Genomic DNA, 13626 nt, shown 5'->3' with positions numbered 1-13626 from the left:
AGGAGTTGGAAAAGGCTTCCTCTAGAGCAGGTGTGTCCAAGTGGGGTGGTATTAGAAAATGAAGGAATGGTTAAAGTGCATGTGCCAGTGTTGTGATATTACAGACTGCCCTATCTTTTTTAATAAAAGATATGCATATAGGAATACTGCACTTACCTATATTTACTACTCCATTCTCAGTTGACATCAGCACATTGCCTGCAAGTAAAATGTATAGCGTTGCAATCAGACCTGCAACTTAAAGAATTTATTCATGTATCTTTTATAAATTGTACCTACCTGAAGAAAAATAATCCAGCATTTCACGAACATGATCTGTTCATGACATCTCTTTTAGGGAGTACATATATTTGAAAGCAACTTTTTTTTTTCCCATGTGAAACCTGTAAAACGTAAAAATACGATAAAAATTTCATATAAGCATCTTGAAAATGTTCTTTGTATAACCACAAGCTCTGTCAAACCAGGAATGCATGCACTGATATTGAAAAGCAGGCTCAGTGTTCACTTTAAAAATTATATATTCTTATTTTTTGTTTTGAATATAAATATTTTTTATTATGCTTTTATTACATTTTATTAATTTTTTTTATTTTTGCAAGGCAATGGGGCAATTGACTTGCCCAAGGTCATACAGCTAGGTAATTAGTAAGTGTCTGAGACCGGATTTGAACTCAGGTCCTCTTGACTCTAGGACTGGTGCTCCATCCACTGCATCACCTAGCTGCCCCCCTATTTTATTATACTTGATTACATATTACATTTTATTAATATGTGGTAATGGAGTGGAGCAAAATATATTATGCTTCAGCGAAAGTAAAAAAATCAGCATGGCAATCCTGATCACAAGGTAAAAGCAAAAATAGATCTCATTAAAAGGGATAAGGAAGGGAAAAAAGGGATAAGGAAAGAAACTACATCTTTTTAAAAGGCACTGTAGATGATGAAGTTCTATCATTATTAAACATATAAGCACCAAGTGATAATAGTATCCAAATTCTTAGAAAAGAAGCTAAACAAGTTACAGGGAACACAGATAGCAAAACTATAATAATGGAGGACCTCAACCTCCATCTCTCAAAATTACATAAATCTAACTACAAAATCAACAAGAAGGAAGTTAAGAAATTGAATAGAATTTTAGAAAAGTCAATAAATATGATAGACCTCTGGAGAAAATTGAATGGGAATAGAAGGGAAATATACCTTTTTCTCTGCAGTACATGGCACCTATAACAAAAGTAGGGCATAAATACCTCACCATCAAATGCCAGAAGGCAAAAATATTAAATGCATGCTTTTCACGTCATGATGCAATTAAATTACATGTAATAAAGGACCATGGAAAGAGAAACTAAAAATTAACTGTAAACTAAATCACCTAATTTTAAAGAATGAATGAATGAATCAAACAGCAAATCATAGAAATAATCAAAAATTTAATCCAAGACAGAGCAACAACGAGACATTATACCAAAATTTACGGAATGTAGCCCAGGCAGTATTTAGGGAAACTAAAAGAAAGCTAGAAAAATAAAAATTAAAAATCCTCAATAGAAATTCTGCAAAGCAAAGGAAAAAATTAATAAAATTGAAAGTAAGAAGGACATTGATCTAATAAATAAAACTCAAGTTGGTAGTATGAAAAAAACCAATAAAATATATAAACCTTTTTTTAATCTGAAAAAAGAAGAAAACCAAATCACCAGTAGTAATGAAAAGGAGGGGGTAAACTCACCACCTTTGAGGAGGAAGTTAAGGTGATAATTCAGAGCTGTTTTGCCCACCTGTATGCCAAGAAATTTGATAATCGTAAGTGAAATGAAAGACTATTTACAAAAATACAGGCTACTCAGATTAACAAAATAAGAAATAAAATATTAAATAAACTCATTTCAGAAAAAAAGAAATTTAGAAACTATCAACAAACTTAAAAAAAATCTCCAGATCTAGATATATTTACAAGTGAATTCTGCCGAACTTTTAAAGAACAGTTAATTCCAACTCTCTAGAAATTATTTTTAAAAGTAGTAGTTCTAAGGGGCGGCTAGGTGGCGTAGTGGATAAAGCACCGGCCTTGGAGTCAGGAGTACCTGGGTTCAAATCTGGTCGCAGACACTTAATAATTACCTAGCTGTGTGGCCTTGGGCAAGCCACTTAATCCCATTTGCCTTGCAAAAACCTAAAAAAAAAAAAAGTAATAGTTCTGCCAGATTCTTTTATGACACCAATATAACTAGGAAGAACCAAAACAGACAGAAAATTATGGACTTTATCACCCTAATGAACATTGATGCAAAAATCTTAAATAAAATTTTAGCAAAGGAATTGCAGCAAGTTATTACTAGGATAATTATGACTGTGATCAGGTAGGATTTTGTATCAGATAAGGCAGGGATGGATTAGGAAAACAACATAATGACCATATCAATAACACAACTTACAGATATCATATGATCATATGATTATCTCAATATATGCTTAAAAAAAACTTCTGACAAAATACAACACTCATTCATGTTAAAAAAACAATAGAGAGTACAGGAATTAATGGAGTTCTCCTTTAATAATAAGTATCTAAAACCCTCTACACACATTATATGTAATGAGGATAAACTAGGATCATTTCCAGTAAGATCAGGGATGAAACAAGAATTCCCTTTATCACCACTACTATTCGGTATTATTAGAAATGTTAACTTTAGCAAATAACAGAAGCAAAAGGAATTGAAGGAATTAGAATTGGCAGTGAGGAAGTAAAACTTTCTCTTTTTGCAGTTGATATGAGGCTATACTTGGTTACATAAACTTTTAAGGTTATGAGAACCCTAAAAAATCAACTAAAAGCTATTTGCAACAGTTAACAATTTCAGCAAAGTAGCAAGATATAAAATAATCCCACATAAATCATCATTATTTCTAAATATGAACAAGGCCCAAGTTTGAGAGATAGAAAATGAAATTTCATTTTAAATAACTGTAGAAAATATAAAATATTTGGGAATCTGCCTCCCCAGACAAACCTAGAAATTATATGAATACAGTTACAAAATACTTTTCACACAAAGTCAAATCTAAACAATTGAAAAAATTTCAATTGCTCATAGTTAGACTGAACTAATATAATAGAAATGAAAATTCTACTCAAATTATTTATTCAGTGCCATACGAATCAAACTACCAAAAAACTATTTTACAGAACTAGAAAAAATAGTAACAAAATTCATCTGGAGCAGTAAAAGTTCAAGAATATCAAGGGCACTGATGAAAAAAATAAAAAGGAAAGTGACCTAGCTATACCAGATGCCTGATACTGGTTAAGAAATAGAGTAATGTCTCAGTGGATTAAGATAGAAACAAAAGAAACAGTAGTAAATAACTATAGTAATCTATTGTTTGAGAAACCCAAAAATATTAATTCTGGGATAAGAACTCACTATTTGACAAAAAGTGCTGGGAAAACTGGAAAATAGTATGGCAAAAACTAGGCATAGACCTATATCTCACAAGCTGTACCAAAATAAGGTAAAATGGGTACAGGATTTAGACACAAAGACTAATTTCATAGAACAATTAAGAGAACAAAAACTACTTTCATCTATTGGATCTTTGGAAAGGGGGACAATTTATGACTAAATAAGAAGTAGAGAACATTATAAATTGCAAAATGGATGATTTTGACTATATTAAATTAAAAAGGTTTTGCACTAACAAAACCAATGGAGCCAAGATTAAAAGGAAAATAGAAAACTGGAAACAATTTTCATAACTATTGTTTCTGATAAAGAACTCATTTCTAAAATATTTAGAGAATCAAAGTTATAGGATCATAGTCATTTCCCAGTTGATAAATGGTCAAAGGATTTGAACAGGAACTTTTCAAATGAAGAAATTAAAGCTATATAAGATCAAATGAAAAAATGCTGTAAATCATTATTGATTAGAGAAATGCAAATTAAAGCAACTCTGAAATACCATCCCATACCTATCAGGTGCCAAAAAATGAAAAAGATCAATGTTGGATAGGTTGTGGGAAGATTGAGACATTATTGCACTGTTGGTGGAATTGTGTACTGATCATCCACTCTGGAGAACAGCCTGGAACTATGCCCACAAGCACTATAACTGACCATACTGTTTGACCCAGCAACACCAATACTAGAGTTATATCCAAAAGAAATCATTAAAAAAAAAAAAACCAGGAAAAATCTCACATGTACAAAAATATTTACAATAGCTTTTTGTATTGGTGAAGAATTGGAATTTGAGGGGATGCCCAATAATTCAGGAATGCCTGAACAATGATATATAAATGTATGGAGTACTGTAGCTCTATAAGAAGTCATGAGTGGGGGGGGTGGCTAGGTGGAGCAGTGGATAGAGCACTGGCCTTGGAGTCAGGAGTACCTGGGGTCAAATCCGGCCTCAGACACTTAATAATTACCTAGCCATGTGGCCTTGGGCAAGCCACTTAATCCCATTGCCTTGCAAAAAAATAAAAAATTAAAAAAAAAAGTCATGAGTGGTTGGACTTCAGAGAAGTGTGGAAAGAATTACATGAACTTTATACTGAGTAAAATGAGCAAAACCTTGTACACAGTATTGTGAGATGATCAACTATGAAGGATGCATCTCGTCTTGGCAGTTCAGAGATCCAGGACAACCTGAAAGACCTGTTATAGACAATGCCATTCATATCCAGAAAAAAAAAAACCCAAGCACGTTATCTGAATGCATGCTATATTCACTTTATAAAAATTTTCTCCTATTTTTTCCTTCCTTTCTCATGGTTTTTTCCCCTTAGTTCTAATTCCTCTTTCACAAAATGACTACTGTGTATGTTAAACACAAATGTATATGTATGTGTATATTGTGTATACACACACACACACACACACACACACACACACACACTTTTTACCAACTATTTACCCCCATGGGGAGGGGTAGTAGAAAAATCTGTAACTTATAAATTTAAAATGGATGAATGCTGAAAATTATTGCTTGTAACTGAAAATATAAAATTTCAATTTATAAAATAGTAAATGTTTTATTATACTCATTTTTATTATTATGCTTTATTACATTTTATTATTGTGCTTATTGGTAATATGGGTTACATTGTAGTATCAAATAAATATTAAATTCTGTTTGTGCCCCCTGACAAGTTTTTGTTGGGAGATGTGGCCTAGAGGAGCTATAAGATTGGACATCCATGCTATAGTTAGAGGATAGGAAGTTGTAGATTTGTAGCAAATTTCTGTGGCTAGGTGGCACAGTGGATAAAGCACTGGCCTTGGAGTCAGGATTACGGGACTTCAAATCCAGCCTCAGACAATAATTACCTACCTGTGTGGCCTTGGGCAAGCCACTTAACCCCATTGCCTTGCAAAAAATTAAAAGAAAAAAGTATGCTATCCAAGATATATAGTAAATTGCTAATCTGATAGGTGGGAGGTGGAACCTCATTGTTATTTTAATTTTCATTCCTCCAATGAATACTGATTTAGAACATTTTTTCATAGAATTATAAATAACTTTGATTTTTTCTTTTGAAAACTTCCTATTGATATCCTTTGTCCATTTATCAGTTTGAGAATGACTCACAATTTTTATAAATTTAATTCAGTTCTCTATTTGAGAAATGAGACTTAACAAAACAAACTTATTGTGAAAAATTTTCCCACTTTCCTACATTTTTTGTGCAAAATCTTTTTAGTGATATATAATTTCTTGAAATATATTATCCGAACTTTTCTAAAAATCATGAATTTTTTAAGAAACTAATAGTTTTATTTCTTGTGGTCTCATGGAGTCTGTGATTTGGTTTGTTAACAGTATTTCTTGACTGAGGGATACCCCTTTATCTTCTAAGTTATTCATTTTATGTCTTTATTTCATTTAAATATTTATGTAGTCCTTGTTGAAAAATTCATTTTTTTTTTACTTAGAGTCTCTCCTTGAGTTATTTCAGGGTTATACCCTCTTCTTTCAGAGGATATCTAAGTCTATAAGTTTTTGATACCGGTCAATTTTTTTTTCCATCATCTCATCTTTTCAGATTTAATTCCTGAATTGTATATCTGTGTGAAGGATAGATTCTACTCCCTTCAACTTTTTGGGACAGGGTGAAAGGACCAATCTACTTGGTCTTACAAGGTATCCTGGGGTTTTTACTCTGACCAACTTTCCCTTACCCTCCTATCCCCCTAATCTTGGAGATTCAGACGACTGGACCTTCAGAACCCTCTCTATAGTTGTCTCAAGACAAAGTATTAAAAGTATTAAAAGACTTTTTATACCCTTGGGACTTTGTGATTACCTTACCTCCCTGTTTTCTTATAGTACCCTTCTGCTCTTGCCTCACCTCTGAGCTTCTCAGAGTTTTTCAACCTAAAAAATTCTCAGTGACTCTGGCTAGTAATGGGGAGGGTTGGGAGTAACAAGGAAGTATGACAGAAAAGGCTTTCCTATTGCTCAATGACTTCTAATTGATTTTTTTGTATGTGCAATTCTGGGGCAGAAGAAGTCATTTTCTGTAGTTTTTCATTGGATTTATTGCTCATTCATTATTTGGGCTAGTCGGAAACTTCATTGTTTTGCTACAGTTGTTATAAGTTCTAGACAGGCTGCCTTCCATTCAAGTAGTCATTTTGTCAGGAAATCTTTTTATTTCTGTTCTTTAAAAATCATGTGACTATTAACTACTCTATTTAGCAAGTTCAAAATACTTGGTTTTTTTATTTAATTTTTTTCCCATTTCCATGCAAAGGGAGTTTTCAGCATTTAATCAGTTTGGCAGTTTACAAGTTCCACATTTTTCTACTCCCCTCCTTTCCTTCCTTCCTCCTCATGGCAATCCTAGTAAAAGTTGTAAAATCAGGATTAACATATTTGTGATGTTATGAAAGAAAATTAAGAGCTAAGGGAAAAAAACATGAAAAAGAAAGAAAGACATAAAGGAAGTTTTTAAAAGTGAACATAGTATGCTTTGCTATGCATTCAGACTCCAGAGAGTTTTGTTTTGTTTTGTTTTGTTTTGTTTTGTTTCTGGATATGGATGTCATTTTTCATAATAATCCCTCAGGGTTTTCTTTGACTATTGAACTTTTGAAAAGGAGCTGTATCTATCATAATGTTGATCTATCTCACAGTGTTTACTGTTAATGTGTACAAAGTTCTCCTGATTCTGCAAAAGTTCATGCAAGTTTTTTCAAGCTGTTTTAAAGTCCAAGCACTTGTTATTTCTTACAGAACAATAGTAGTCACAGCTTGTTCATTCATTCCCCAATTGCTGGGCATCCCCTCGATTTCCAATTCTTTGCCACTACAAAAAGAACTTCTATAAATATTTTTGTACATGTGAATCTTTTTTTTTTTATAATGTTTTTGATAATAGACCTGGTAGTGGTATTGCTGCTCAAAAGGTACACACAGTTTTATTGCCCTTTGGGCATAGTTTTCTAAATTGCTCTCCAGAAAGGCTGGACCAGTTCACAGCTTCACCAACAGAGCATTAGTGTCCCAGTTTTCCACATTCTCTCTAACATTGAGTTTTTTCCTTTATTTGTCATCTTAGCCAATTTGGGTGTGAGGTGATACCTCAGAGTTGTTTTAATTTGCATTTCTCTAATCAATAATAGTTTGGAAAATTTTTTCCTATTCATATAGATAGTTTTAATTTCTTCATCTGAAAACTGCCTTTTCATAACCTTTGACCATTTATCAATTGGAGAACGATTTGTAGAATACTTTTTTAAAACACTTAAGTTGGAGAGGGGGCAGCAAGGCGATGCATTAAGAGAGAGCACCAGCCTTGGTGTCAGGAAGACCTAAGTTCAAATCTAGCCACAGAAACTTAAAACTCACAGCTGTATGACCTTGAGCAAACCACTTAACTTCACTGACTAGCTGAAAAGAAAAGAACAATAAGTTGTTGTAACAGAGTGAAACTAGATATAATTGGAGAAGCTGAGTCAGGAGAACAAGTATTGCAAACCTGTTTTATAATTGGAAGTCAGCAGATAGCAAAACAGTTAATTGGCAGAAATTAGAGTTGAGTTTTTATATTTTTCATTCTTGTATAGTACCTTAATCAAGAGCACTTAGCACAAATTATTTATGCTGGTACAAATTTTCAAATTAATTTCTCATCTTAGTATATGAAGCATAGTACTACTTAATAAATTTTGATTTTCACTCCCTGTTTTTTCCTCTACAGCCTCATGATTTTGATGAATGCCGATTTGATATTAGTGTAAATGATAGTGTCTGGTATCTACGAGCTCAGGATCCAGATCATAGACAACAATGGATAGATGCTATTGAACAACACAAGGTATGAGTCTTTATTGTTTTGTATTGGAAAGATTAATATTAGAGAAGGAAGAAGGAATTTCCTAATTTTAAAGGATATCAGATAACTGAATTTCGGGGAGAGGGGGATTAATGAAACAAAGTATATCTTACTTAATACAATAGATATGCCTAAAACCTTCCATGTAAATTTAATTTTTGTTTTCAACAAAACTTTTTTTTTCTAATTTCATGCAGTATTTTCCTTAAAATAAGTAGTATCTTTCTAAAAGGATGCCCATTATCATCACTATTATTCAGTATTGAATAATTTTTTGAGATTTTGGTGAGACCATTTTGTGAGTGGTGCCTAGAATGAATAGACCTAAGAATCTTGAGAAGAAAGTCATGGAGGAAAGAATTGGATGAAGAGATTACAATAAAGTCTGGAATTTGAAAAAGCATTGGAAGCTGACAAGCATTCAAGTATGGAGGCTCTCCAGAAGCTGGAAAGCTAGAAAAGGATAGAAGAATACAAGGAGAGACAGATCTTCCATCTATTTTCCCCTATAAAATTTTAAATACAATCTGGAGATATTACTATATTGAAACAGATTTATTTCCATATCCTCAAAACAGTGCTTTTTTTATTTTTTTATTTTGGCAAGACAAAGGAGTTAAATGACTTACCCAAGGTCTGATGTCAAATTTGAACTCAGGTCTTCCTGACTCCAGGGCCATTGCTCTATCTTCTGCTGGTGAATATAGTGCTTTTAAAGACTTGTCTTTTCTTTTACTTTAAAGAACCAGTTCTTCTGTGTAAACTTTTCTTATATTACTACTTCTTTAAAATCCCTTCAAGCTCAGTAAAACCAGAAGGGAATTATAACATATTAGGAGTAATTTTCATTCTTCCCCTACTTAATTTGATCTTTTATTATATTTTTGCCTTTTAGAACCCACCTACTCAAACACATGTTAAACAATTTTATTGATGTCTTGATTTTTATGTTCCATTTGTGTCCTCTAATTTGTCCTCCCAATCCCCTATTCAACTAGCATTTCTTTGGAATAAGGATTTTTTTAAAAAGTTCAGTAAATAGCACATCAACCATATCTGACATCATTCTACATCCAGATTCTCAACAAAAAGGAAAGAGCTGCATTTTCTCATCTCTTGTTATCATAATAACACAGTGTTCAGGTTCTTTGTTAGTTCTTTTGGTTTACATTTGTAATGTAATTGAGTGCATGGTTTTTCCCAGTTCTTCCTTCTTTATTCTGCATTACTTCATATAATTCTTCCATGCTTCAATAAACTATAACATCCTTGAAAGGATAAATTGTTTTATTTTTTTGGTATTTGATTCTCCAGCCTTGCACATTACCTGGCACATAGATGCTTCATAAATGTTTGTTGATTGATGTTGCTCTGAATTTTTCTATATTTAACACTGCCTCTAGCATGATAATATTTAGAAACCTTAGCCTTTTGTAAGTTTAGCTTCTTTCACTTTAATATTTTAGAATGATAGCCATTTTTTCACATATTTCTGGTGAAGCTAATTCAGTTTAATTCAGTTTATCATCCATTAATTACCTTTTATGTACAAGGCACTGTGTTCAGTTCAGAGCATAGAAAGACAAAATTGGAAAAAAAATCTCTTTACTTCCAGTGAGAATATATTATTGATTTACAGGTTATATCCACCAGCATAAGTCAACATAAAATTCTTAGTAGGATCTTTTCTTGTGCAATTATTGATACATGGATTCCCATCAATGCAATTCTTGCTGGCTTTGGGAATTCTCGGGGACTCTGGCATTGCTTCTTTGTTCTTTTGCTCTACAGAGATTTTTGCCTCCTAGGCTCATATCTACCATCCTTAAATTTTGCCTTCAGTTAGAATGTGGATTTTCTATTAATTACAAAGCTATAATCTTGAGAGTAATTTTTTTTATTAATATCCTTTTCTCCCCATAACTAGTTCCTTTAAATCTTACCACCTTTCCTGACACCAGCATCTCCCTCATCCTTAAACATTAGTATCAGTACTCATATCCTGCCTGAGTTGTTATCATTTCAGTACTCCCTGTCTTATTACAGCAACTCTTGAAGATTTTTCCCCTGATTTATCTCCTATTACTTTGATTATGCCCCTCTCCTCATTGCATCCCTTGCACTTTGATTTTATTATACTCTTTCCTTTTAACAATTTGTTTTCTAGTCTGTCACTACTCTTGTTATGCCTGCTGCTCTACATCCTTATGTAGGAGGGTATGTCTGCTTCTGGCTGAAGTACTGCATCCCCTGAACATGAGTTTAGTGTGAGGAGTCTCTTAAGGAGGTGTGAAGTGCTGGGGAAAATCTTCTGGATAACTGAGACATAGGGAAATCATAAAGAAGAGAGAGAAATTATCAGAAGTGGTCTCAATTCTCTCTATAGTTTATTTTAATTGCTAATTTTAACAACAATTTGTCACATGCTGCCATGAAAGGTGCTTAACCTCCTGGAAGGCTCAAAATGTTACATCCTTCAAGGAAGAGAGTATCTTGGAAGAAGGCTATGTTGAGAGTCTAGTGCTCCCAAATTTTACTCTTGCTGACAGGTGATACCAATATTATGTGACTGGGCTCTGTTTTGCTTCTTCTTAGGTTAGAAGGTACCAAAAATGTTGCTTACTTTATATCCTTGATTTACTTTATTTTATGTTGTTTCATTGAATGCAATTTACTGATAATTGTCATATGTCAGATTTGACTTGTTCCATAAGATAATATGCTAGTAGGACTTAAAAGTTTTGAAACCAAAATAGCATTGATCTCAGTTCAGGGTTTCAGTCAGCTTTATTGGGGGGGGGTGAAGAAAGTGTTAATAAGTATCTCTGCTATACTTGTTTGAATTATAGCTAAAATTTGTTTGGGTTCGGGTTTTGGTTTCTGCAAGTCAATGGGGTTAGGTGACTTGCCCAAGGTTACACAGCTAGGTAATAATTACGTGTCTGAGTTCTGATATGAACTCAGATCTTCCTGGCTCTAGGGCCAGTGCTCTATCTACTGCTCCACTTAGCTGACTCATAAGCTATCTTTTTTTTTTTTGGTACTTGTTTAAATTATAAAGTATATCAAAAACCATGTTCTTTTCTGTAGCCTTTGAAGTCCTTTAATCTTACATCTACTGTTTTTTCTTTTTTACTTAACTGGCAGAAAATTCTTGAATTTTTCTTGAAACTCTTTATCTCATAATAGACATAGAGCAGTCTACTAGTTTGTGCCTAGGACTCACACTTGGGATTTCCTTCTGCCATAGTCTATTGCCATTTCTTACCCCCTCCCTACCCCTTCACACTGTTAATGAACAGCTGTCAGTAATTTTGCCAGTGTCCTGGAGTAGGGAACATGGTACTTTGCCTGAAGCTACCTCAAGCCTAAGGACCTCCTATGCAGCAGTGATTGTTTCTGGAACATTTTCCCTACCCTACCCTAACCTTATGAAAAGTAGTTACTGAATCCAGCCATAGGAAAAAAAAAAGGAATAAACCCAATGGCAGAGGGCTAATGTCTGAGGCTGAAGGAAAAGGGGTCCAGCTAGAGTCAGTTTTTTTCTGTTCCCCAGAAACTATTTAGAGCCAGGTCAAGAAATCATAAATTCCTGTTGTGGGAGAAAGAGATAAACTTTGCAGTCTTTCCCCAGAATTGTACCCATTGTCAATGGGAAAAGAATCAAAAAATGAGTTACCAGATGAATATAAACAAAACAAAACTAAAAAACCTGAAATCCTAAAGATTTCAAGTGGAAGAAAACTCAGTTGAAATCATAGCACAAGCAGATAAATCAATGGAATCTCTTTAAACTATAAGAAAGGATTATTATTAAATGTTGAAAGAGAATACAGAGCTCTCAATAAATAGAGGGCAAAATCAACCAGGACTTCATGAAACCCAGAACCTTATGTAATCCCAAGAAATTCTAACACAAGAATAAAAAAATACAAGTGGTTCAAAAGAAAAATGAAATCTACAAAAGAACAGTGGGGAATCATACTCTGAATTACAATGGGACTGATGTCAGAATTCTTAGCTCTCAAAGATTAAGTTTTAAAATGAATTAGCAGATTAAGAAAAAAAAAGTTACCTACTAGGGAGTTTTTTAAAGATGCAAAAGAGGAGAGAAGAGTCTTATATAGAAGAAAAACAAACAAGCAGAAATAATCATCTAACAGTTTTAGTAACAACAGATTTTGCAGCCAGGAGAAAGACTTTCAAATACAAAGGAGAAAAAATTCAAATAGCACAAAATTATTTTGCCCCTATTATATAATGCAAAAGGGAATGGACTAGTATATCTCAAAAGAGTAAAGGAATTCAGCTATTGACTACTATATAGTCTTAGTTTTAAAAAAGGAGCTAAAAAGAGAATGGATGATGTAGCAAAAAAGGAAGTGTTTGAAACTGGGGACATGAAGTGATCTCAACCCAAGATGGTAGGAATAGATCCTGCTGAAATTAGGGGAAAGATAATAATAGTCCTGCAGTTGGAAGTGAGACTCATACTCTGAATGTAATATAGAAGGAGTTGATGCATTGGGAAGACCACTTTTTTTGAGCAAGTGTTATGGTTCCATGGATGACATTCTGTCCAAAATGAAGAGAACTGTAACCTCTTCGGAGCAATTGTCACTCAGAAATGGTAGAGAGTGCTCCAGAGAGCACTACTAGGCCTATAGCTCTACAAGATCAAAGACATACTAAAAAGTCCGTTGTGTAGAGAAATTTTTATACTTGTTCTTTTTGATACTGGCAAAGAAATCAAAAAGAGTAGGTAGGGAATAACCAAATTATCATATATGAGTGTAATGAAACACTATTGTACTGTAAGAAATTAATAAAGAGTGTTATTGAAACCTGGAAAGACTAGAATGAATTGATTTAGATTGATGTATACAGAAACAAGAGAACAATTTATACTATAATATCAATATAGTAATAATGAGCAATTCTGGAATATTTAAGAACTCTGATCAATGCAGTGTTCAAATGTGATTCCTCATGACAGTGAGGGACTAATGTTACAGAATGAATAAAGTATCCTTTAGGCAAGGTCAGTGTGGGATTTTCATTATTATTTTTTAAAATATATTTATGTGATATGTAACTTCTTTCCCAGTAGAAGCAGGAAGGGTAGAAGGAGAAAAAGTGAAAGTATGATAATTGAAAAAATATTTTCAAAATATAAAAGGAAAATATACACACACACACACACACACACACACACAATCCTTAGGAGACAAGAGAAGAAAATTTGAATCAACCATTTAACTAAAGAGAAA

General features: G+C 33.3%; 1 protein-coding gene across 2 annotated transcripts in view; it reads left to right on the top strand.

Moving 5' to 3' along the window:
* Positions 1 to 13626, top strand: part of CERT1 (ceramide transporter 1) — a 154650-nt gene that overhangs the window by 23511 nt on the left and 117513 nt on the right. For both annotated transcript variants that reach the window (XM_074206844.1, XM_074206845.1), the window contains exon 3: positions 8222 to 8338. In XM_074206844.1, coding sequence (XP_074062945.1) covers positions 8222 to 8338 — 117 coding nt within the window. The remainder of the gene's footprint in view (positions 1 to 8221; positions 8339 to 13626) is intronic.

This window comes from Macrotis lagotis, chromosome X (assembly GCF_037893015.1).
Source record: "Macrotis lagotis isolate mMagLag1 chromosome X, bilby.v1.9.chrom.fasta, whole genome shotgun sequence".
Lineage (NCBI taxonomy): Eukaryota > Metazoa > Chordata > Mammalia > Peramelemorphia > Peramelidae > Macrotis > Macrotis lagotis.
Note: the sequence above shows the minus strand (reverse complement) of the source record. Positions and strands in the feature narration are given on the sequence as shown.